This window comes from Rhizoctonia solani, chromosome 14 (assembly GCF_016906535.1).
Source record: "Rhizoctonia solani chromosome 14, complete sequence".
NCBI classification, from domain to species: domain Eukaryota; kingdom Fungi; phylum Basidiomycota; class Agaricomycetes; order Cantharellales; family Ceratobasidiaceae; genus Rhizoctonia; species Rhizoctonia solani.
In genome coordinates this window covers 63964-88669 of record NC_057383.1, presented here as the reverse complement: position 1 = coordinate 88669, position 24706 = coordinate 63964, and the positions used below count along the sequence as shown (strand labels likewise).

General features: G+C 44.9%; 4 protein-coding genes across 4 annotated transcripts; 1 reads left to right on the top strand and 3 right to left on the bottom strand.

The window, feature by feature from the left end:
* Positions 1 to 79: 79 nt before the first annotated feature.
* Positions 80 to 397, bottom strand: RhiXN_10692 (uncharacterized protein; the record flags this gene model as incomplete). Its single annotated transcript, XM_043330508.1, has 1 exon — positions 80 to 397. The coding sequence occupies one exon, from the start codon at positions 395 to 397 to the stop codon at positions 80 to 82; it is 318 nt and encodes a 105-aa protein (XP_043185853.1).
* A 518-nt stretch (positions 398 to 915) lies between these two features.
* On the top strand, positions 916 to 8019 carry RhiXN_10691 (Adaptor complexes medium subunit family; the record flags this gene model as incomplete). Its single annotated transcript, XM_043330507.1, has 31 exons — positions 916 to 1057; positions 1131 to 1276; positions 1329 to 1498; positions 1549 to 1705; positions 2252 to 2423; positions 2469 to 2549; positions 2597 to 2708; positions 2760 to 2833; positions 2884 to 3007; positions 3062 to 3475; positions 3528 to 3732; positions 3784 to 3933; positions 3985 to 4123; positions 4173 to 4288; positions 4339 to 4393; positions 4673 to 4855; positions 4905 to 4972; positions 5022 to 5152; positions 5204 to 5348; positions 5405 to 5534; positions 5587 to 5716; positions 5765 to 5830; positions 5877 to 5985; positions 6033 to 6156; positions 6208 to 6281; positions 6592 to 6870; positions 6923 to 7160; positions 7209 to 7355; positions 7674 to 7748; positions 7803 to 7922; positions 8006 to 8019. 31 exons carry the CDS (start codon positions 916 to 918, stop codon positions 8017 to 8019), a joined length of 4290 nt encoding a protein of 1429 aa, XP_043185852.1.
* Positions 8020 to 16386: 8367 nt separating this feature from the next.
* Positions 16387 to 20233, bottom strand: RhiXN_10690 (RNA-directed DNA polymerase from transposon BS; the record flags this gene model as incomplete). The annotated part of the gene is made up of 2 exons (XM_043330506.1): positions 16387 to 17444; positions 20221 to 20233. 2 exons carry the CDS (start codon positions 20231 to 20233, stop codon positions 16387 to 16389), a joined length of 1071 nt encoding a protein of 356 aa, XP_043185851.1.
* A 925-nt stretch (positions 20234 to 21158) lies between these two features.
* On the bottom strand, positions 21159 to 21989 carry RhiXN_10689 (uncharacterized protein; the record flags this gene model as incomplete). The annotated part of the gene is made up of 5 exons (XM_043330505.1): positions 21159 to 21343; positions 21396 to 21456; positions 21516 to 21632; positions 21681 to 21761; positions 21813 to 21989. The coding sequence occupies 5 exons, from the start codon at positions 21987 to 21989 to the stop codon at positions 21159 to 21161; spliced, it is 621 nt and encodes a 206-aa protein (XP_043185850.1).
* Between the last annotated feature and the right edge of the window lie 2717 nt (positions 21990 to 24706).

The following is a 24706-nucleotide window of genomic DNA, read 5'->3' as shown; positions in this document are numbered from 1 at the left end:
CTCGAGTCTAACTGTTCTTGGCCCAGTTGGCGACCGCGGGCCGTCCGCCGTTCTAACCGTTCGCGGAACCGGAAATGATCTACATGCCTTGGTCCGTTGCGGCCGGCCTAACTCGGTCCGAGCCCGTGCGCGTATGGCTCATTCGGCCAGAAAGCTGAAAAGCACATTTCATGCGGCCTCCAGCCATTTTCATATGTTCACCCGAGTTCTTCCAAGGTTGTGCATTCGATAATCCTTTATCGCCGCAAGTTCCCGTGAACAGCAGTCGAACTGCGCAACGTTCACATGCGCGGGGGGAGATATCGATCCACTTGGGCGCTTCGAATTTCTCAAGGCTTGTTTGGACGTGTTGAGCGTATCCAAGGCAATGTAGTTCTAACATAGGAAGAAGGGACATCGTAGAGGATGAGCGTGTTCCATGTGTGTGTCGCGCTACTGTGAAGGACCTGGGGCGAACGCATGGCTTGCACGGGGTCAGTGTCACCGGCACATGTGTGACCAAGCGAAGCAACGACAACAAAGCCAATCAACACATGAAAGATTGACAAAAAGCTCCGATAAATACTGATGTACATATATCAGATTGGCCATGTGCGCGGGACACATTCATACAAGAAGACACTCAAGGTTAGTTGAAATTCACCAGAAACTGAGTCAGGGGGTGACCTGGTTCCTGTGAGAACCGTGCACGAATTGGTACACACCCGAGTCGAGTCTCATGGAATAGCTTGTTTAGATAAGAGAGCTAATTAATCAAGCATGAAGAGAGGTTAGCCACTCTGTCAGAGCCGCGGGTCTCATCACGTGATCTACCGAAGATGACTTACGCGTCTGGCTCGCGTGTCTTCACTACATCAGCGCTTCCCTTGGGTCTCCCTCGACTTGGACTCAATCGCCAAATAATTAACCAACGTCATGGAATGCTCGATTGCTCTAACTGGAGCCGACTATGTTCTTGTCGCAAGTGATATGAGCGCGGCCCGAAGTATTGTACGCATGAAATCAAACGAAGACAAGACAAAGATATTGGGCCCGAATTTGGTCATGGCATATAGCGGTGAACCAGGCAAGTGATTAATTCAACTCGAGTTTGTCTCAATCACATACGATATTTATCCTGATCGACATAGGCGATACCGTTCAGTTTGCAGAATACGTTGAGCGTAACCTTAGGCTGTACCAAATGCGTTACGTGCACCCCCTTCGTCCCCCCAGTGCTGCTTCATGGATCCGCCGTTCCCTGGCCGACTCGTTGCGTAGTCGTCATCCTTACTCGGTGAGCATTTATGCTATTAGACGAACCCCGCATTAAGTCGATGCATACCTAGGTCAATCTCTTACTAGGCGGGGTAGATCTCGCCGAAGCACCAGTTCATGCACCGGACGGTCCCAAGGGTCGCCCTTCACTCTACTGGATTGACTACCTGGGAACCTTGGCCGAAGTGCCGTTTGCGGCGCATGGCTATGGTAGCTACTTTGTCCTCAGTTTGTTTGATAGGTAAGCACACGTGCGTTTACGGCTGTTCTATTATTAAGTCCGTTGGGAAGGTACCATAACCCTCAAGCCAACTTGGAAGAGGGTCTCGAAACCCTCCGTCGTGGAATCGCGGAAATTCAAAAGCGATTGATTGTCGGATTGGAGAATTGGTCAGTCAAGTTGATTACCCGCGATGGAGTGAAAGAGGTGGATTTGGCTAGTGGGGAGGTGAAAGACGTGTCTCGTACCTAGAAAATATATCAACCCGTGTGTTATCTATAAGTTCAAACACCAGGGCTGTCCTGCCAATATATTATCGACGTAAACCCCCTAGAAATGGGCTGACACCTTTCGTTACCGCCGGAGACAAATAAGGTCGAGCCAAACAAAGGTCAACTTGATCTCCCAGCCATGACGCTCAAAATAGCACACTTGTGTCGAGACTCATTGGGACGTATGCACGGAATTAAAACAATGGCCTGGCCTTTGTGCGATTTAAATTTGACCAGACTGAAAATAGGGGGACTCTCCTAATTGTGAAGTCTTATCTCTCTCTGGCTAGAGTTGTTTCGCACGGGCACCCCACTGCCAAGGACAAACAGTTTGTCGGGGGCTGTCAAAGATTTGACTCCAAGCCTTCTTATTCTAAGACTAGAACTTGCCTTGGCACCACCACCACTCTTTTCTTGCGCAGGTCGCTATCATACTTGTCAAACATGCACTCCGACCAACTACAGCGATCTGAATCCTCTCTTTTCTCTGACATTCCTCTAGCTCGCACTGCTTCCACCGCGCCACTCGTTGATATGCACCAACACATTCACCACAGGCCTCCAGGGTGCCCCGACGGATGGTGGAGAAGTCTCTTATGGAGGTTACAAGGCGGCGGACAGCCTGTTCCCGGTTGGTGGGAGAGCTGTGTGGCCATCGCCACCTCTTCCTGTAAGTTCGCGAATACACCGGCGCTCAAGCCATCTGACCCGTCTACAAGGGCTCAATATCCTACTCATTAATGTCCCTTTGGCGTGGACAGCTGCTCTGATGGAGCTTAATCCTCTGCTTATTTTTAGCCGTGAGTATATCCTATTCCTCATCACTACTATTGTTGATCTTTTGCAGTGTCCTTTCTCGCTATCGTCCCTTTGGAAAAGCTATCCGAGTTTGGGGGCCATCAGTTTGCTCTCTACTGCGGAGAAACGCTTGGCGAGTTCGTCTCCATCACATTGGCAAAGTGCGTAGCATCCAGAATCAGGCTTCAAGGCGACTGACAAATACCACACAGCATTGTTGAAGTCAACTTGGCAATTTTCCTCCTGTTCGAATGCCAACTCCGCCTCGTTCAATCAACAGTAATTGGTAATTGAAATCATCCCCTGGTTTGACGAGTGACACTGACCATCCGTCAGGCGTCATTCTCCTACATGCACTGCTCGTTCCGGGTATCGCTTTCGTGGTTGGAGGAGCTCGAGTCCTTGAGCAAAAGCTCAAGCCCGTGCACACGCAACTCAACGCCAGTTTGCTATTTTTGGGGTACGCCATCCTCAAACGTTTGTCATACTTGGCTTTTAATCAATTCATCGCCAGGGTTGTAACCCTGCTCCTCCCCGTAGCGTTCTTCTCAGCCTATCCAAACCCTCATGAGTTGGTTATGGCAAATACGACGCGCGAGGGAGTTGCGCCTTCAGTGTTGACTCCGCATTCGCTGACCGAGCGGGCCATCATGCCTACACCAAAGCAACTTAATTATATTCCCGAGCCCCGGTCACCCAGAACTCATACATCCAGTCACCTGGCTCGTCACAATCGTCAACACGCTCGGGCCGAGGCTGTAGAGATTGATCAGACACTGCGGTCCAGCGACGGTGTACTTGAGCGGAACCCCATCAAGGCCGAAGAAAAGTACCTAGAGGTGTCGGCGCACACAGTGGCGGTTAGTGACACGACGAGAAAGGGCATACAAAAGTTCAGTCATGGATATGCTCTGATGCTTGTTGCCGTGTGAGTATTGCTTCTTTGTGTTGGGCTGGTTCCTTATCCCCATGAGAATTAGGTACATATTGAGTCGGATATACTTGCACCGTCACCCGCTAAATGATGATCTGCGTCTGGACCGGCGACCGGACCTCGAACATACAGATACGTTAGAAAAGCCCATGCTTTCGGGAATTAAGCGCAAACCCAGGGTGGTTGGACCTGGCCCAGTCATCATTCTTCTCATCATTGTGGTTGGGTTGATTGCAGTGACAGCCGAATTCGTGAGTGTCCTGCCGGCGTCTGTTTCATATTGACCTAATATTTGATTCCAGCTCGTGTCGTCCGTGGAGCATGTCCAACAAGTCAATCGATTGTCCTCGGAATGGTTCGGGCTGATCCTATTGCCCATGATCTCGTACTCGGCCGATGCATTGGTGACTGTCGCCTACTGTTGCCGTAAGGCATGGAGGCATCGTTATTCGGTGAGTATGCAAAACGGTTGTAGGGCTGCGGCTTGTGCTCAAATGGGGTAGAACACGGATGATTTACAAGCACCAGAGGAGCTCGCGCGCGGGAGGAGTATCGACCTCAGCATACAGTTCTTGTTGTTCTGGCTGCCAGCATTGGTCCTGCTGGCCTGGATAACTAACAAGCCATTAACTCTATTGTTTGGTAAGTGACCTTGGCTCAACATTGGTAATGGTGTTCATGGATGTTTCAGACGTATTCGAGGTCGCGGCAGCTATTGGAGCCTGTCTTCTCGTCAACTACACGACTCAAGATGGAAAGACCAATTGGGTTGAAGGGTTTATGCTTATCGTGTTCTATTTCATGATCGTAGGTTGCTTCTTGTTGCTTCCCAGGTGCCACTATTTACCTTCCACTAGGCGTTGGCAGCATGGTTCTACAATGGTCAACTATCTGTATTTGAGCTCTTGCAGTGTCAGTCTGTGGATGAACTAGTGCGGGCAGGTGAGATGGGAATGTCCGCTTAAGAGTCGGATACAGTAAATTTTCTTTAGTGAGGCATTTTCTTGGACATGTATTTCTACTCGTGTTATGTATATACCCACTATCCATCACACTCATTGAGGACTTTTAATTCCAATTTCTTTGACCTAATTTCATATATCGCGTGCGGGCATTAAGCGCCGTATGCACGATCCTTCAGGACCACCATCGCCGCGCGTATACTAAAGCGTAGAATGGCCAGTCTCGTAGCTATATTGGACTTGAAGGGAAAGTCGCTTATTCAACGGTCTTATCGTGATGATGTGTCCCCTTCGCACATCGAAAGGTTTCTGCCCTATATCCTGGACTTGGAGGAGGAAGGACAACAGGTGACGCCTTGCTTTTCAAGTCAGGGCGTTAATTTTATGCATATCAGACATAGTAATTTGTACCGTAAGCTCAGTCTTGTGCCCTCTTTTCTACTCACTTACATGGCGGACAGTGCTTGCGCTATCCAAGAGAAACACCAATGCGGCGGAAATCATCCTGTTTCTACACAAATTGGTCTCGGTAAGTGTCTCTACATCAAGATACTACTCTTCACCTACGCGTGTCTTAGGTCCTGGTAGAATATTTCAAAGAATTGGAGGAAGAATCTATTAGGGATAACTTTGTGATCATATACGAACTCTTGGACGAGATGATGGATTTCGGATACCCACAAACAACGGAGAGCAAGATTCTTCAAGAGTGTGTTATCTTCGATCTATTCACGATCAAGGCTACTAATAGTCCGGATAGATACATTACGCAGGAATCCCACAAACTCGAAATTCAAGTTCGGCCTCCTGTCGCCGTGACAAATGCCGTGTCCTGGCGATCCGAAGGCATTCGTTACCGCAAGAACGAGGTGTTCCTGGATGTCATCGAGAGCGTCAACCTGCTGGTTTGTACCTCGTTGTGATCAGGGCCGTGAGCGTAATTGACCAGACAGCACGGTAGGTCAATGCCGATGGAAATGTCATTCGTTCAGAGATCCTGGGCGCCGTCAAGATGAAGTGTTATTTGTCTGGGATGCCTGAGCTTAGACTGGGCTTGAACGACAAAGTCATGTTTGAAAATACCGGTCGAAGTGAGTTTTATGGGTGCCAGTTATCAAACATTGACTGATCAGACTTGTTTAGCGTCGCGTGGAAAATCCATAGAAATGGAGGATGTCAAGTTCCATCAATGCGTACGACTATCACGTTTTGAGAATGACCGGACTATCTCTTTTATTCCTCCAGACGGCGAGTTTGAGCTGATGTCATATCGGTAAGAATTCATGGAGTCCAAAGACCAACTCTCTCATTATGGTGGAAGCTTATCGACTCCCGTGAAGCCATTGATTTGGGTTGAAGCAGCTATTGAAAGCCACAAGGGGTCAAGGTACGACCAGGCCCAACATTGGGCGCATATGCTTATAACAGGACAGGATTGAGTACATGGTCAAGGTTAAGGCTCAATTCAAGCGGAGGAGTACTGCCAACAATGTCGAGATTTATGTTCCAGTACCAGACGATGCAGACAGTCCCAAGTTTAGGGTACGTACGTGTCCAAGCTGCATGTATGTTAATTTAGCCCAGTCAAGGCCTCGACTGGGAGCGTGCAATACGCGCCAGATAAGTCGGCATTTGTGTGGAAAATCAAGCAGCTTGGCGGCGCACGAGAGTTTTTGATGAGGGCACACTTCGGACTCCCAAGCGTACGCGGAGGTATGTTTCTCGTGTAGGATATTATTGAATGTGAAAGCTAATTTTTTATAGCTGAGGAGATTGAAAAGAAGCCTCCAATCACAGTTCGGTTTGAGATTCCATACTTCACTGTTTCGGGAATTCAGGTAAGGTACTTGAAAATTGTAGAAAAGAGTGGCTACCAGGCATTACCGTGGGTCAGGTGAGTACCGCTGCTTTCGGCACGAAACGGTTCACGAAATTAGTGTATCAGATATATCACACAACACGGCGATGATTATAGGCAAGTAAATTTCCGATTGGTTTCTATAGGTAATAACCAAAATACATAGCTTGCGTACCGCTTTGGAGAAAGGCTCTGCTCCCCCTATGTCTATGTAATTATGTGCAGTTATATACCTCGAGATGGTTTGATTCTTTCCGGCTATTTGCATCCGGGCCGACGGAATTCTCGAGTGGCTTGATATCATCAACGACTGTCGGTCCACAAACATGTCCGCTCACATCGAGGAAGTATCTGACCACGAGGGTCACGACCACGGTCATGAGGGTCATGATCATGAAGGCCATGAAGGCCATGACCACTCCCACGAGGTTGAGCTCGATCCTACCTCGAATGCGGCTTTGGAGAAGATTCAATCTCGCCCAGAGCGCAAGGCTCGCAAGGCGCTCATCTCGCTCGGCCTCAAGAAGGTGCCAGGCATCACTCGTGTTACAATGAAGAGGCCCAGAAACGTAAGATATGGACTCATTGGCTTGTATGCGGCTCCTGATGAATCTTGCTCAGATTCTGTTAGTTGTAGCAAATCCTGAAGTATTCAAATCCCCCAACTCCGATGTTTACATCGTTTTCGGTGAGGCCAAGACGGAAGATATTGCTGCTGCTCAACAGGCTGCTGCCGCTGCCGCTGCCGCCGCCGCCGCCGAGCGTGAGGCACAGGAGGCAACAGGACAGGATGGTGCTGATGAGACTCCCAAAACTCTCGAGGACCTTGCGGGAGATGCGCCTGGTACCACTGGGAAAGGTAAGCTTCATCGTCAAGCTGTTTCGCTTGATTTCTAACTTTCAGCAGCACCAGAGGCGCCAGAAGAAGAAGAAGAGGTGGACGAGACCGGAGTAGACCCGAAGGACATTGAATTAGTTATCCAGCAAGTCGGTTGCTCGAGGGCCAAAGCTGTAAAGGTCTTGAAGGAAAGTGGTGGAGACTTGATTAACGCTAGTAAGTTGCTAATCACTTAGAGGTTAATAATTGCTGATTTGTTCGTAGTAATGGCGGCCAATGAATGAGGGACAATCTCCACTGTAGCATATGTTGAATAGTTAGAATAAACCATATGATATAAACCGTATCTCCGCCCGGCATGTGTATGCCAGCCCGTGTGACCTAAACCGGATGCAAACCAACGGGCCTTGTTTATCGGTGGCCTCCCTACAATGTTATTGTTGGTTGATAACAACATTGCTCACCACCACTGGTTATGCTAAAAGGTTAGCCGCTCCACTCAGCCTGGTGTGTCAAGCTCACTGTTGTTCTTAGGGTGCATTATCAAGTTCAAGGACAACGTTATTGCTGATGATGTCGAACAATGTGTCAACGGCGTTAAAAATGCTGGTACGGCTGAAATCATGTCGACTCCCCCTTTTCATATGCTCATGTCATCGAAAGGTGGTCAAGCAACTCATCGATATAGAAGTTTCATAGGATTCGCTGTGAGCATCCCAAACAACCACATCAAGGTGCTCCGAGACACGCGCCGAAAACCCGGCTTGCAGGTTGCCGCCATTGGTATGTTCTATCTAGAATACCTTAAGTATGTCTGTGCATGCTGATTGTAACTCCATCCCAACACCAATACTTGGTGTTCATAGTGGTATCTTCCTAGCATTAGGAAAGTTTTCATGTTGATCCCTTAATTTGCAATCTTGGAATTGAATCAAGTCAAGAGTCTGGTGCCTGAGTACGTGTTACAACCATTCTAGCTGCCATATTACCACTCAGAGCAGCTCAGAGTCTTACTTGGGCTCTTTGAGATTGACCTCAACTTCTCAGCAAAAACTGGTTTTGTTGTAACACCAGAGGTTTGATAATGGTGTATTAACACACTAATAACATGTCATTACACAAATACATGTGATAACACTAGTGTGATATACAGTTATAACATCATATAACATCAGTAACACCATTACAAAACCCCTGATGTTACAACACTCCAATGACATGTAATCACATGTTAGTCCACCCCACATATTTTGCTGAGTTGTGCCCCACTGTTAAGAGTTGTGTAAGTACAGGAGTAAGAAAGAATTACTATATACAAGGTGTATATGGGAATAACTAAGAACTAGTATTAAGAATCAGAATATATGCACAGAATATGTGCAGAATATATGCAAGGTTTATCAGGAATAAACAACTCCTAACAAATAGTCTAGCAACTATCAAGTGCAGGTGGTTGGTTATGTATAGCACCTTATGTCACAACTCAGCTTGGACCTATGGTACAAGAAGGGCTTAAAGTCTGTGGCACTATCACCAAAGGACTATGATATGGGTAGAGGGCAACAAAGGCCTAGGGTTATGGGTTCTTAAGTAAGGTGCACTAATGGCCAACTAGGGGCCTGGGCAAAGGGTGTGAGTGAGCTGGGGATGAATTGACAAAGAGGTCAAGTCTTGCTGTTCTAGCAGCAACTTGACCTAGTTTATATACATGAGGAGGGCCACATCAAAAACAACAGTACTAAATAACAAGTCATTTACAATTTCACATCATATATCAAATATGTTGCGTGATCTTGATGAGTCATCAATATATACCAAAAAAGGAAAGTGTCTCAGAAAAAAGCTAGAAAATAGTAAAAAATCATGTCATGCCAATGAAGGTCATGACACCTTAGACTAATGTTACTTGAGCCTGAGTGACTAAGGGCATGTATACTTAAGGTCTCTGGGATAGTACCTTAGGTAAGAGGGTTACCTGACTAATGCACAAGATTTATGGGGTTTGCCTAATAAGTATAGGACTTATATATGCTTAAGTAAGACTTAAGACTTATAGAGTTTACCTAAAATATATCTAGGATTTATGAGATATTGTAGATAAAGCTATCTACAATATGGGGGCTATGGTGGATTGAAACACTATCACTCAATCACAACAATCCTTACAGTATTGTTGCACTATACTCAATGTTGAACTCAACAACTGTGTCAGTCAAGGGGCACAGGGTTGCAGTAAGTACACTAATAGGTTACCCTGTGTCTGTTGGGACTGGCCTATGGTCTTAGTGCGCCAAATAACCTCCTATGCTATTTACAGTGAGTCAATCACTAAAGTACATGTGCAGATAAACTATTAAAGACTTGTGCATATATGTCAATATGTAAGAGTAAAAGTAAGGTACATTGGAAGTGTCTTCACAGGGTTCTTTCATACCCTGAGAAGGTGCACAAGCAAGTATATACATGAGCAATATCAAGAGGGGGTACAGGAGGTACAGGTGGCAACTGAAACACTTAGCAGAGCCAATACAGTGGTACATGGTAAATAATAACAGTCCCTAATATTTCTCCCAATGCAATGTTTACCCCAAGGCAGTATCTACCTGTGTGGGTGCTTGGGTATCCCAAGGCTAAGTGTTTCATCCTTGGGGTAAGCAGTTCCAAAGGTATGACACCTCTGCATTGGGTACTTACAGTAAATAGGGGATAACTCTGCCTAATATTGGCCATTCTGAGTGCTTCAGTTGTTGTTCTGGAGTGCACAAGCAAGCACACCTAAGTGCAAGCAATTTGGTAGTGTGGAATGCCCAGGTGATGGAGAAGAGGCACATTTAATGTGTTGATGCTTAAGTACTGAACAAGTGCTAGAGCACTTGTCTGAGCAACAGGGGGCATGCTGAATATTTCTTTGTGTAGCCATAACATGGATTCTTGTAAAACAAATACTACAAACAAAGCAAACATAGCATGTAACTGTTTATCTACTCAGCTGAACTTATGCATATTTAAACAGGTGAGAAATCAGCATATTTGCAAAGGATATTGCATATTGAGGGTATTCCTGAGGCTTAGAGGTTTTCCAAAAGTTACTATTGGAAAGAGAGGCCTTGAAAACCCTAGTTTGCATCTTTATCTTATTGTATTTGCTATAGCATTACTTGTGTAATTAATGAAATAAGTACAGATTAAAAGGAGGATGTCATATCTATAACAGATGGCCTGCTTGTCATGAACAGAGGAAAATAGAACTAGCTGGAATTGAACCAGCTTGACCACTAAGCCATAGAACCCTATTATTCCTCTGCTGACAACCCATGATTACACCTGCAACTGTCCTGGACACAGTCACATGACCAGTACAAGTGGTTGCATGCTGGCCCAAGCCCAAATTTGGGGGGTAGCAGGTGTAATCATGTGTTATAACCTCCTTATCTATACCACTGGATTTGCACAATTTTTCTCTTATTTTTAGTATTTTTTCCAAGACCTTTATCTTATGTTTTTCAATCATGTGATCTTGGCGCTTATTATGCCAAGATGCTGCGCCAAGATGCCGTGCCAAGGGTGCTTAGGAGAAATCCACGCTTCTGCGCAGCCCGCAGCATGCTTCTATTTTCACACAGACACTTCTTTCTTCCACGCACAGACCATGTATATACCATCACCATTGTCTATATAAACAGTAGGAAAAGTGCTTGGAAACCCCAAGTCAATTTTACCTTGTCTCATATCCATTGAGGAGGATTACCCAGCCAGCTAAGCAGCCGGCCCCCACTTACTCTCAGATGTTAACCCCACTTCACTCACCACACCTCCTAGGCCTAAGGCCCCCTTGTCAGTAGTATAGAAGTAGATGGTTGCCTTACGCAACCTTAGTATAGCCTATTAGTTAGATTACATACGTGTTGCTTGTAGTAGTATGGCCTTAAGCGCCCGCCTTCACTAGTGTGTACCCACCTTACAGTGGTGTATAACATCATGGGTTGTCAGCAGAGGAATAATAGGGCTCTATGGCTTAGTGGTCAAGCTGGTTCAATTCCAGCTAGTTCTATTTTCCTCTGTTTATGACAGCAACCCCCCAATTTGGGCTTAGGCCAGCATGCAACCACTTGTACTGGTCTGTTTTGACTGTGTCCAGGATGCTGCCCCAGGTTGGGTCCTGGGTTGAGACCCAGTCTATTATGCAACCTAGTTTCTCTCATTAAACTGTAATTAGGTAAGGTGCATATCATTCATGGAATGACAAATCACCCCATACAGCTTACTAAGCTTACTAGGCATCACATGTCTAAGGGTCCAGTACCCTGGTTGCAGTTGGCTCTTCTGGTCTGGGCACTTAAGGGTCCCCAGTCTATCCTGACCCAGCAGGTTGTGTGGAGCTTTTTCTTCCAAGAAGTCCAGAGCCATTTTGTACTAGACATCCATAAGGGGTGTTGAGGCAGTGGGCACTTGTGGCCATATGGACTAGTATGTAAAACTGCATAAGGTGGTGGGTGTGCTACATACAACAGCTAACTATGTATCTACAACAACCAAGGCTGTAAGGGCAATGATCAACTAAGTGACTACAACAAGCAAGCTGCTTAAGGCAGTGTGGAACTAAGGGACTATGTGCTTACTGGGCTTAAGGCCCTTGTACAGTGATAGGATGCAACAAGAGGTAATTGACCTGGGTGTTACCATGGTTGGTTGGCCTCCTTATATATTACAAGGGTAGGCTAATTACAAATACATGTGTGTGAGAAAAAAAGCATTGTATATGAAATAAGAACCCTTGTTATAGAGTAGGGATTTAGGTACTATGTAATTAAGTACAGAATACAATGAAGTGATTAATATATCAATTATGTATGGATATAAAAGGCAATGAGCTAGCTATATAAAGGTAAATTAGGTTAGTAATTGGGGTGATCCTACACTTAACAAGTCATCAAGCAATTACTGTAGATGCAGGTGGTTGGTTATGCTTATAGCTACAGTATGAAAGTTAGTATTGAGTCTTAGTTACCTACTATAATTTATCTGGATTTGTTAGTAATTTATTTGACTGAGATTGCACTTAATTAAAGTGTATATGCTGCTTCCAAGGCCTTAAACTCTCCCAACTGACTTACTCAAGAGGTTCAGGGTTGCCCTAGAGCCTTTCCTAGCTACCCAGTATCTGTTGGGACCTTGCTAGAGGCTATATGCGCCAAGAGGCCTTACAGGTTAAGTTCAGTGAGCTTAAGAGGCTAAGAAAGCAAAATAAGATACATCAAGACCAATTAGTCCCAATAAGTCCTAGTGGGATAGACTCAAGGCTATTTACAGAATGTTCTAGAGCATACATGACTAAATTACATTAGTGTGAATGCTAAAAATAACCTTGAGGCAAGATAGGATCTCATAGAAAAAGCTAGAAACTTAAATGGTTAGTATCTCCATCAATTTGGCTCAGAATCAGACAATTCCTTTTTGGGAACTGAGATGCCAGAGCCTCCAACCTATTGGTATTTGTCTGCATAGTAATATGCCTATTTCCCGCCAACCTTTGGCGCTTATTTGCAATGACTAAGTGCCAGCGCTTGCATGCTTACTTGCACTTGTTCTATGGTCTGTAAGTACTGTTCCTACATATAAATGTACAATACAAAAAATACTATAAATCATAGAAATAATAGTATGACCACTTTGCATAATTAGATGTGTATATATGCAAGCGCAATGAGGAAATAAAGTATCAAAGGTCTTATAGCACTGCCAGTTTCCAAATATAGTAATGCTCATGCCCATATTTGGATAGAGCAAGTATGATTACTGCAGTTTGCACTATTCACTATTGGCCATTAGGGGCGCATATGTCTAAATTAGTCATTCCATAACACAGAATGCCTTTCATTAACAGAAGTGCCAAATGCCAATGTGGCAACCCAAACCAAACTATCCTGCACCTCCTGTTCCACTGCCTGTTTGCTGAAGATAGCTACAAGCTCCTTGTTGTAGACACATGTATACCAAGGGAATTTATTCCTATTTTCTCCATTTTAAACAAAGACAATCAAACTACATTTTCAATCACATGACTCTGGCGCTTATATCATATGCTAAGCGCCAAGCCACATCCCCACCCATGCTTACTCAGCACATGTAGCCACCTCCACCTGATGACATCACTATGACACATCAGTGACATGTATGCATGAGTAAGGCTGATTGTGGAGTGGGGTTCTTATTTCATATAGATAGTTCTCTTTCCCACACACAATGTATTTGTAATTAACTCCTTCTGTAATATATAAGGAGGCCAACCAACCATGGTAACACCCAGGTCAATTACCTCTTGTTGCATTCCCCATTGTACACAGGGCCTTAAGCCTGGGTCCACTAAGTTACTAAGTAGTTACATTGCCTTAGGCATTGTCTGCACTGTATATACGTAGCTTGCCAACGCCTTACGGTGCTTGGTCATTGTAGTTAGTGGTCTCAATGTTGTAGGGTAGACACTTGCTGCCTTAAACAGTTTTCATTGTATTCTCACACAGCCACAAGCACCTATGCCCTTGACATCCTTACAGACATCTAGGACACTCCTGTTCAAAGCAGCACCAGACCTCAACCCTGCAACCCTCTTTGGGACCCCCAAGGGACTGGAAGTGGTTGCCAAATTCATCTACCACTCTGGAATTGGCCTCTACAAGTAGCCCTATCCTTGCAACAATGCTCCACCAGAACTTGGCAAGAAGTGTACCATCTATCTCACCCACAGCACAGAACCTCACTGCACTTGCATTCACGCTTTTTCTCTCTCTCTCTCTCCTTGCTCTTGCATTGCCTGTCCATTTGTTGTGTCATGTGCCTTGTGCACATTTACGTTGTTCTTTGTATTCTCTCCAAGCAGTTTGCCTTGTTTGCATGTAGCTCCTGTTAGTCTCTAATAGAAGTGTATTTAAAAAAATTGATCATGGGACTTTGGCACTTATATCATATGCTAAGTGCCTTCCCACATCCCCCTCCTTGCTTAGTCAGCAATGTAGCCACCTCCATTCCCAATGACATCATCATGACACATAGGTGACATGTATGCATGAGTAAGGCTGCAGCAGGAGCAGGGTTGTTATGGAATGAATAATTTAGACATATGCATCCCTAATTGCCAGTAGTGAATACTGCAAACTGGAGTAATCATACTTGCTCTATCCAAATATGGGCATGAACATTACTATATTTGGAAACTGGTGGTGCTATAAGACCTTTTATACTTTATTTTCCTCATTGCTGTCATGACCTTCATTGGCATGACATGATTCTTTACTATTTTCTACATTTTTCTGAGACACTTTCCTTTTTTGGTATATATTGATGACTCATCAAGATCACATGACATATTTGATATATGATGTGAAATTGTAAATGACTCATTATTTAGTACTGTTGTTTTTGATGTGGCCCTCCTCATGTATATAAACTAGGTCAAGTTGCTGCTAGAACAGCAAGACTTGACCTCTTTGTCAATTCATCCCCAGCTTTTACCTACCCTTAGCCCAGGCCCCTTGTTGGCCATAAGTGCTCATTACTATACATCATAACCCAGGCCCTTGTTGCCCTCTACCCTTATCATTCCCCCTGGGCCCTAGCTGCCCCTCTACTTGTTTCATAGTCTATTGGTGATAGGGCCATGGACTTTAAACACCTTGTACCATAGATCCAAGCTGAGTTGTGACAATTGCACTTGCATATATACATGTTTGATCATGCAAAATGGTCATACTATTATTTCTATGATTTATAGTATTTTTTGTATTGTACATTTATATGTAGGAACAGTACTTACAGACCATAGAACAAGTGCAAGTAAGCATGCAAGCGCTGGCACTTAGTCATTGCAAATAAGCGCCAAAGGTTGGCGGGAAATAGGCATATTACTATGCAGACAAATACCAATAGGTTGGAGGCTCTGGCATCTCAGTTCCCAAAAAGGAATTGTCTGATTCTGAGCCAAATTGATGGAGATACTAACCATTTAAGTTTCTAGCTTTTTCTATGAGATCCTATCTTGCCTCAAGGTTATTTTTAGCATTCACACTAATGTAATTTAGTCATGTATGCTCTAGAACATTCTGTAAATAGCCTTGAGTCTATCCCACTAGGACTTATTGGGACTAATTGGTCTTGATGTATCTTATTTTGCTTTCTTAGCCTCTTAAGCTCACTGAACTTAACCTGTAAGGCCTCTTGGCGCATATAGCCTCTAGCAAGGTCCCAACAGATACTGGGTAGCTAGGAAAGGCTCTAGGGCAACCCTGAACCTCTTGAGTAAGTCAGTTGGGAGAGTTTAAGGCCTTGGAAGCAGCATATACACTTTAATTAAGTGCAATCTCAGTCAAATAAATTACTAACAAATCCAGATAAATTATAGTAGGTAACTAAGACTCAATACTAACTTTCATACTGTAGCTATAAGCATAACCAACCACCTGCATCTACAGTAATTGCTTGATGACTTGTTAAGTGTAGGGATCACCCCAATTACTAACCTAATTTACCTTTATATAGCTAGCTCATTGCCTTTTATATCCATACATAATTGATATATTAATCACTTCATTGTATTCTGTACTTAATTACATAGTCTCTAAAACCCTACTCTATAACATTCTGGCCTTGTATTTGCCAAAGCAGCCATGACCTGTCATGTTGTAGACACACTTATACCTAGGGAATTTATTCCCATTTTCTTGGATTTAAACAAAGGCAATCAGACAACCTTTTCAATCAAATGACATTGGTGCTTATATCATATGCTAAGTGCCAAGCCATGTCCCCATCTGTGCTTATTCAGCACACATAGCCACCTCCACCTGATGACATCATTATGACACATCAGTGACATGTATGCATGAGTAAGGCCAACTGCAGAGCAGGGTTCTTATTTCATATAGATAGCTTCTTTTCCCACACATGTAGTATTTATAATTAGCACTCTCTGTAATATATAAGGAGGCCAACCAACCATGGTAACACCCAGGTCAATTACCTCTTGTTGCATCCACACACTGTACAAGGACCTTAGGTCCAGTAACCACTTAACTACACTAGTCCCCCCACTGCCTTAAGCAGCTTCTTGATTGTACTTAGTTAGCTTGCCATTGTCCTTACAGGTGTGGTTGCTGTAGTATAGTTAGTTGTTGTTGTAGGCAGTATCCTCACTGCCTTAGGCAGTTTACATACTTAGTACATACAGCTGTAAGCACCTGCTGCCTCAACATCCTTACAGACATCTAGGACATGTCATAACATGGATGAGCTGGGAGGACACCAATTGAGGGATGCTGGGGTTTTGGAATATTGGGTGCAATTTGAGTGCTGGGGGATGTGGGATGTGCTTTTGGACTGTTTTGGAGTGGGGGTGTTCTGCCCATAAGTGTCCCCATGACTTGGCTGTGCATTGGGTGGCACAGCATTTGGCCCAGGTTGCAGTCCAGTTAAAGAATGGTGTAGGGCAGGAGTTAAGTCCTGCATTAGCCAATCTGTCTGTGCGTTTGTTGCCTTTGATTTTGGAGTGGCCCAGGATCCATTGGACCACAATTGACCTCCTTGCATTGCCTTGAAGGAATGTGTGGGCCTCTTTTTGGAACAGTATTGAAGCATATTGGGCAGTGTGGGGGTTACATTTGTTGATAATGCGTATGGCAGCTAGGTTGTCCAAGAAGATGTGGATTCTGTGAATATTGTGTGACTTTGCAAACCATGTGCATCTGCAGACAATGAGTGCAAGGGCAAGCATTTTGGCATCAAATATGTTGGCGCAAGGGCCAATGCTGCCACTGAATTTGGCAACCTCCTCTTTCTTCCATACAATGCTGTATCCAACTCCTACTTTCTGGACTCCTGAGCAGACCTCTTTTGAACTGTCAGAGAAGCCAATCAGGGTTCCCTTGTGTGCAAGTGCATTGATCAGGCAATTGGTGTTCTCTGCAATCTTTGCTTGGCAATCTTTTGAGGAGCCAGCAGGGGGGTAGGCAAACTGTAGTCTGCCAGGGAAGGGGTTTTCAAGGACCCAGGGGGGGTTGAGGTATGGAGTTTGGAATTCAGCTTCTGGGTGTGACAGTGCTGCTAGTTGGCCTATGGGAGATGGGACAGCTGTCTGGCAGCGTTTGGGCTTGGGGGGGTGTGGCAAGGTGGGATCATGGGAGTCCCAGGCCTTAGGGAGGCAACAGCTAATTTCCGCATGTCTGGGCAGAGCTCTCAATTTGGTGGCAGTGTTTGTGTTGAGTCTTTGGAGGTAGATGTGGATGGGAGGGATGGAGGCAAGGTGATGTAGCGTGTCTGTTGGAGAGGTTTTGAATGCTCCAGTGAGCTCACATGATCAAAAAAACTTGTCTGTTTAAGTTCATTTAAATTCAAGAAAATTGGAATAAATTCTGTGGTATCAAGTGTGTCTACAACACATTTGGCTGTGTTGAAATGGTCAACACAGTGGTGTATCTTCTTGTGTGCTTCTCTCCATGGTCCATGCAGCAGTGCATGGGAAGTCTCTGTCAGAGCCAACAACTACCACAGGGTAAAGCCCAACAAACTATTGCCTAATATAGGACTTATCAGCTAGTGGGATCCAACAATGCTCAAGGCAATTGCCAGATAAGGGGTGGACAAGACCAATATAAGTAAGAGTGCACTATGCTGTAAAGACAGCCAGGCAAGAGACCTTTGACAGGGACTGGTATGCTCTCAGGCAATACTCTTAGGTGTATATCTTAGGGTAGTAGGTGTTGGATGGGGATAAGAGGTCAAGTTCTGAGGCTTAAGGCTCTCAGAACCCTCCTTATATATTCAGCAAGAAGGAGGAAAAGTATATATGTTGACAAACACAATAACAAAGATAAGGTCACATGACCAAAGATAAGAAAGATGTGATCACATGACCTTTAGTCATGTGGTTAGATTACAAAATGAGTACTCAGCGCCTAAATAGCATAAAAATGCATATATCCACAAATCTTCATGAAAATAGCACATATATTCACTATTTCTTTGACTTAGTGGATTCTAAGGTGGTCACACCTCTAGGACATGACAGTCTCCCACAATTATTGCACATGTGGCATGGGATTGTCTGTTCCTTTGTATGAACCCTGGATTTGTTCCTGGTATTGTGGGAGCTGTTCCCACAGTAGAGGTCTGTACCTCTGGCTATAAATACAGGGTGAAAATATTGGTGAGTTCCATCACCAAAAGCTCTCTCTGCCCTTCAGGAAGAGAACTTTGCTTTTTCTCTGCAGCTCCCTCACTTATGGGTACATGGTACATCATGTTGTTACACCATGTTATTGTTGTTGGTATGTTGGCATGTCATTATTTTACATGCTGTGGTGAGCATGGGTGTGTACATGATATGCAACTTGGTGTGGGTGTGACAGTAGATTGACATGACCCACTCCATGCTTTTTCATGAGTACTGACCTAGTCAAGCCTCTAACACACTCATGTTGCACACCAACAAGATTGCAAGCATGCTTATACTTGCACTTATGCACTCAGAACCTCCAAGTTCCCACATATAGGAGACTTATGGTTGACATGGCTTGACTTAGTGATATTCTCTAAGTCCAGGTCATGTGACCCCCCCCCTCCAGTCCTTTATCAAATACTATACTAAACTACTATGGATTTGAGGTGGGGGGGGATGACATAATCTCTTCTATAATAATATATATTCAGACCTTGCCTGCAGGCTCCCTTAACATTGGCCCACAGCTAGGGGGGTGGGGGGAGTGCAATGTCCCCCAGCAACATATATTATTCACATATCACTGTGCATCATATATACTATATATATCTTTGACAGTGGATATATATGGTAATAACCCTTCCAGATATGGGTTATGACATTTACAACTTTGTTCAGGGACATGCACAGATGCAAGTTGTGTTGTGCCTATATAACCTCCCTTCTCTTTGGAAGCTGTTATTGTCATAACCCATATCTGGAGGGGTTATTACCATATATCCACTGTCAAAGATATATATAGTATATATGATGCACAGTGATATATTAATAATATAAGTTGCTGGGGGACATTGCACTCCCCCCCCCCCCTAGCTGTGGGCCAATGTTAAGGGAGCCTGCAGGCAAGGTCTGAATAATATATTATTATAGAAGAGATTATGTCATCCCCCCCCACCTCAAATCCATAGTAGTTTAGTATAGTATTTGATAAAGGACTGGAGGGGGGGAGGTCATGTGACCTGGACTTAGAGAATATCACTAAGTCCAGCCATGTCAACCATAAGTCTCCTATATGTGGAAACCTGGGGCTTCTGAGTGCATATGTGCAAGTATATGCGTGCTTGCAGTCATGTTGGTGTGCAACATGAGTGTGTTGGAGGCTTGACAAGGTCAGGACTCATGGAAAGAATGGAGTGGGTTGTGACAGTGTTTAATTACCTCTAATTTTTTGGACCACTCACTTAGTATTGGACTGATATGTGCAACTCAATCATGAGCCTGTGCAGTGGGAAGAAACAGATTAAATCATTAGCCAAACTTGGGCTCCAATACCAACCAGACAACAAACTGTTGTGGGTAGCTCTTCATAGAATCCTAACCCTTTCTTGGTCTCAGATAATTGAATTAATTTTGATTTTTGTTGAGCTTCAAACTTTGTGTACCCACCCTGCAAGCCCTCTCAAGTGCACTTCCAGTAAATGTGTTACTGTTCATTATTGGGAGTGTTGTCTGTCAGCCTGTGGAATGTTGTGAGGTGGTGGGAATCTCTAAGTCAATGCAACCAAGTTGGTTGATCCTTGCACGCCCGTATTTGCAATGGGCCCTGACAATTGGTCCCCATTCTAAGTCTTATCTATCTACAGTCTGAATCTTATCTATGCTGGTGGCGTCTTACCGGGTCCCTTGCTTGGTCTAGGCCTGACTCTTATCTTATCCAAGTCCAACCTGACCCTTTCCTAAGTCCAACCGGTCAGCCCAGCCTCAGAAAAAAAAACAGCTGAAGTGCTGTGACTACGGTTGGGTACTTGACATCTCATACATCGAGTTTGTTATTGAAAAACCAAAAGAAGCGTAAGTATTAATATTTTCACTCACTAATTGTGGCCATTCTGAGCAAACAGCAATATTCTGAAGGACTGAACAACAGCCAGCAGTCCTTTGTATCGCAGACCAATTTCTACTTGTACGTATCGGGGAATATAACACGGGTGGCCTTGATGCAACTAAACGAGCTAATCGTGTGGTCAAATTTACCCAACTTAGCACCCCAGATATTATACGTATTGCCACGATTAATGCTGTGGTCGGGCAAATGAAAGTCAACAATCGGAACTGGGCCATACTTGGTCGGAGTGCAAGCGGGCTCGCACACAGTTTATCAACGAAGCGGGTAACAAATTTGATTAATATTTTATAGTTACATAGAGGGAAACATGAATTTGCACTCCAGAGAACTGTCGGGATGTGAGTAATTGGTCTTTAAAAGATATGAAAAAGCTCGATGTGAACCAGGCAATGTATACTTCAGCAAGTGCCCAGAGAAGGCACGCGGGTAAGTGTCTTCGCACACTTAAGTTGGGAAGGTTGGTTTCTGACAAGCCCGAGTCGAAACCACACCCGGCACTCATGGACACTTGCGGACACTTCTCGACCCGGAACACTTGAAGTGGTGGGCCCTACGTGCCCGGCGACCTCCTCTATAAGTGTCATTGAGCCCTGACACTCAGGTTAGTGACCCTAACTTCCTATAGCGTAAGGCAGCTGGCTGCCACGTGTGCAAAGGATTGGAGTCCAAACTTTTATCTCTAGCACAATTCGCAAAGACGAGTAAATATCTCACGTATCTGATACAATTTATATTAACACAATCAAGTATTCGAACACTTTTGAGCTAGGTGACACCTTTGTTTGCGACGCCGCAGGCCCTCCATCTAGCAAGTTAAAGCTTGTCGATTTACGCGAGTCGTCTTCGCACCACAAGTTCTAACGTACATAGCATATCTTGGCACTCATCGACAAATCACACAATATTTCTAGATAGTCTGAACAATGGCCTGAACCAACTCCGTAGTCCTCCAGATGCATTCATTAAGCTTAGTCAAAATAGGTTCCCGGATTGTAGTTTCGCCGTTCGTGAGGTTGGAGAGCGTTTTTAGAGAATCGAAAAGATCTTGAGTGAGATCCTCGGCTGTCGCAGTTGTAGTGACAACGACAGCATCTGCGCGTCAAGAATGTGAGGTTATCCAGCGGTAGGCGTGAAGAATGCTTACATCCTATCGTGCTTTTTACGTTGCTGCCATCACCATTACTCATAGTGTTGTTCCGAAAGACCTGGGAGGCCGTGAGTCTCTCAGCATGGAATCAACGAAGGGCTCACGTGTGTAACATACCGTGCAGTCGAAAAGCTTAATCTCATTCATCAAAGGTAGTACAGCCTTAAAACTTTTCTCATGCAGCCCAGGGGCTTCGGTGGTGAAGGTTGGATAGATGAGCAGATGCAAGTAACTCTGGGCTGCTGTTGGTTTCATCAGCATCCGAGATCTTGACTCACTTACCTGAAACCCCTCAAGAATTGCAGGTTCAACCCTATTCTCATCCTTCAAGAACAGTTTGAACGCTACTAGCACCTGTTGTTCCTTGAACCTGCGAATGAGTACAGAAACTAACTTCATCCCACACCAGCTTACTGTATATTGGTCGACTACATATATTCCACTGCTTGACCCATTTTCCAGAGATCTAGTTATTACTTGGGGTTTGCGTGCGTTGATCTCTTGGAGATAGTTACGTAGCCTCTCCTGATCTTCATTATCGTAGATCGCATCTCCTCCTTCGGTGATCAAACCAGTGGATGTCAGAAACATAAGCAAGTTCCTCACTCTCGACAGATCGTTACCCATTACTACAAGGAAGGAAAGGTGGCGTTGATATGTGGTAACTAGAGGTAGGGTTGGTGTGAGGTGGCTGGTCCTTACTTACATTCATTTGATTTTTTGCGTGCACAAGTATTTGAAACGTAGTCTCTTCCACATCCGGTCTTGGAGCCAAAAACTCGGGTCACGCCCTCGTTCCTCGCGCTTTGATCGTCCCGTGACCACAAGGCTTCAAAACCGTCTGTAACGAAATCTTCAAGCAAATAACTCGCTTCACTGCAAAGAGGGGGGTCACGGACAGGACCCGCGGACAGGCACGGACCAGCGTGGTAAGCGCCGAGCGGGCAGGACTGCAGGTCTGCTTCTGTTCTCGTTCGTCCGCGTCACACGAACTGCCACAAAACTACACTGACAGCCGTAACTTGCCTGCGCTATGAAATAGGGTGCGTACAGGCGCGTACCACCGGGGAACGGATGGTGTTGGTAAGCATGAATTATCGGGCTACTAGAGTGCCGATGGGCCTGTCGACGACTGGGACTCTAGTAAAACCCTCGTCCAGTCTCGTGTATACGTTAAATCTGTACTACGTGCTCAAATACAACGATATCATCTCCCTAAACACACTGGTTCGCTTACAACACTCTGCATTTGCGGTGATAATTTGTGAAGGATGGGCCCGGTGTCGGTATGTGAATCAATAGATTGTCTAAACTATTTGCCTTTTAAACACTTGAAAATATTAGGAAAATGGGCCTTGTGATCCTCGATGCACGGTTCATACTCAAGAAGCAATAGTTTCTCGTCGTACACGTCGGTCAATACGTGTCTACCAGCGTCCAAATTGCCTTATATGCACCGCGCACCGTCCTCGATCATCCGGGTATTGTTTGTCTCACTGTAATCTAACGCGGATATCCCCCCACTACCTTGTCATTATTCCACACCCATGTGATCGTCGGATCGCGAGCTCGGATGCGGATCGTTATATTTAATGCCCGCGGGGCTTGGGATGCCCCCTCGTCACGACTACCACCACTGCAAGGTAAGTTGGCTGTCTTGCTCGATAACTCCACCTCCTAACACATTTTCTTTCGAAGCAGGATAGCTAACTTCACCTATAACTCGGCCTTAGTGAGTTTAATTATTCTCTGCGGCCGTGATCGATTGAACTCATGCTTTCGCTCCAGCCAGCTGTCGCTTACACTTCAACTCCGATCATCGTCGATCGTTTGGCACCTGGTGACCCGTCTTTCCTGTCTTATGAATCGTTGCTGCTATGATTTACGCCCTAAGCGATGTAATTGTATCATACCATAGTAGTTATATATCCCAACCAATGGGCCATTTCGCATTTCGCTCCGATCTCGTGATTTTGTGTGATTTATATATCCGACGGTTATTTGATCAAAACTGTGATAAATATCAATATTTACAGAAAACAGAACACATACGATAGACGTCGTAGGGCAGGGTCAGCGTTGGTATTTCTCGCACGGACAAGTGCGGACATGTATATACGGCCATGTATGCACAGAGCAAACCCAAGTATGATGCGTAAGTACGCGCCTGTCCGTGTCACGGAGATTGATGCGGATCACAACCTTCGGCGGCTGTCCAGATGGTCACACCATGCACACTCAGATTCCGTCAGTGTTGGTCTGGGTGAGACGGACATCCTCTGTCTGTGTCTGTTCGCTTAGCCCATACAAGCACAAACAGACGCCCACGGCCCTGTCCGCGGGGTCCCTCTTTGCAGTGCTTAGCGAGGTTTCAAGTAGGCCATTAAACGCTAGACATGGAGACCAGCTGCGACGCGTGCAGCAAGTTTCATTGGCCATCACAAAAACTGGAATAAATACAAATGAAATCCTAAGGTAATTATACCTTGAGATATACGGAGTAAATAGGCCATTCTATTCATCTGAATGGGTTAAATGGGAATAGTGGGCCGTATTTGTACTCGAATCTCGCAAATGTTTCAATGTATTGTGGCCGCAGGGTACCGTATGGGTAAACGGGGCCGTTATGGTCGTTCTGGCGCCGGTAGGTCCAAAGAGAGGGTGCCAGGAAGAGGGTGCTGGGGGAAATACTGTTACTGCATCAAATAGGCAAGGGTTGCTGAATCGTAGTTGATACAAAGTGAACATCAGCTAAGTTTGAGTTCAGTAGTGGGCATGTAGCTGAGGTCATCAAAAACTCATGCGCTGAGTTGGGTGGTCTTTTTGTTTTGGAATATCTCTTGGGAGACTGGGGAACATGCAGCAGACATTTTCCAAGGTATTACCTTGAACTTTGTAGTTTTGTTTGGGCATATATTCATGCCACCAGCCTTGATAGAATACCTTCAAAGCATGGGTGATAGTAGTATGCAGGCCCAGAGTGGTTGACAAAGCCCCCAAAACCTGGTTTGGGTGCCAATATCCTTGTTTAGATTGCTGGGATGGTAAAGGAGTTGCATTTGAGTCACTTTATAATGTATAACCTTCCTTTTTCAGTGCATTCCACACTGATTCAAGGTGGTTATCAGCCTCAGGCCATTTAATAAGATACTGGTGCAATTGTTGAATCAAGGGAAGAAGGGTGCAACATGGAACCTGCTTCATGTTGTGGTTGCTGATCAAGGCCTCAGGACCATAGAGTGAGTCCAAGCAAAAAGCTTTTGTGGCCCTTTCCTTTTGTTACACCCTCACAAATTTTATCATTGGAA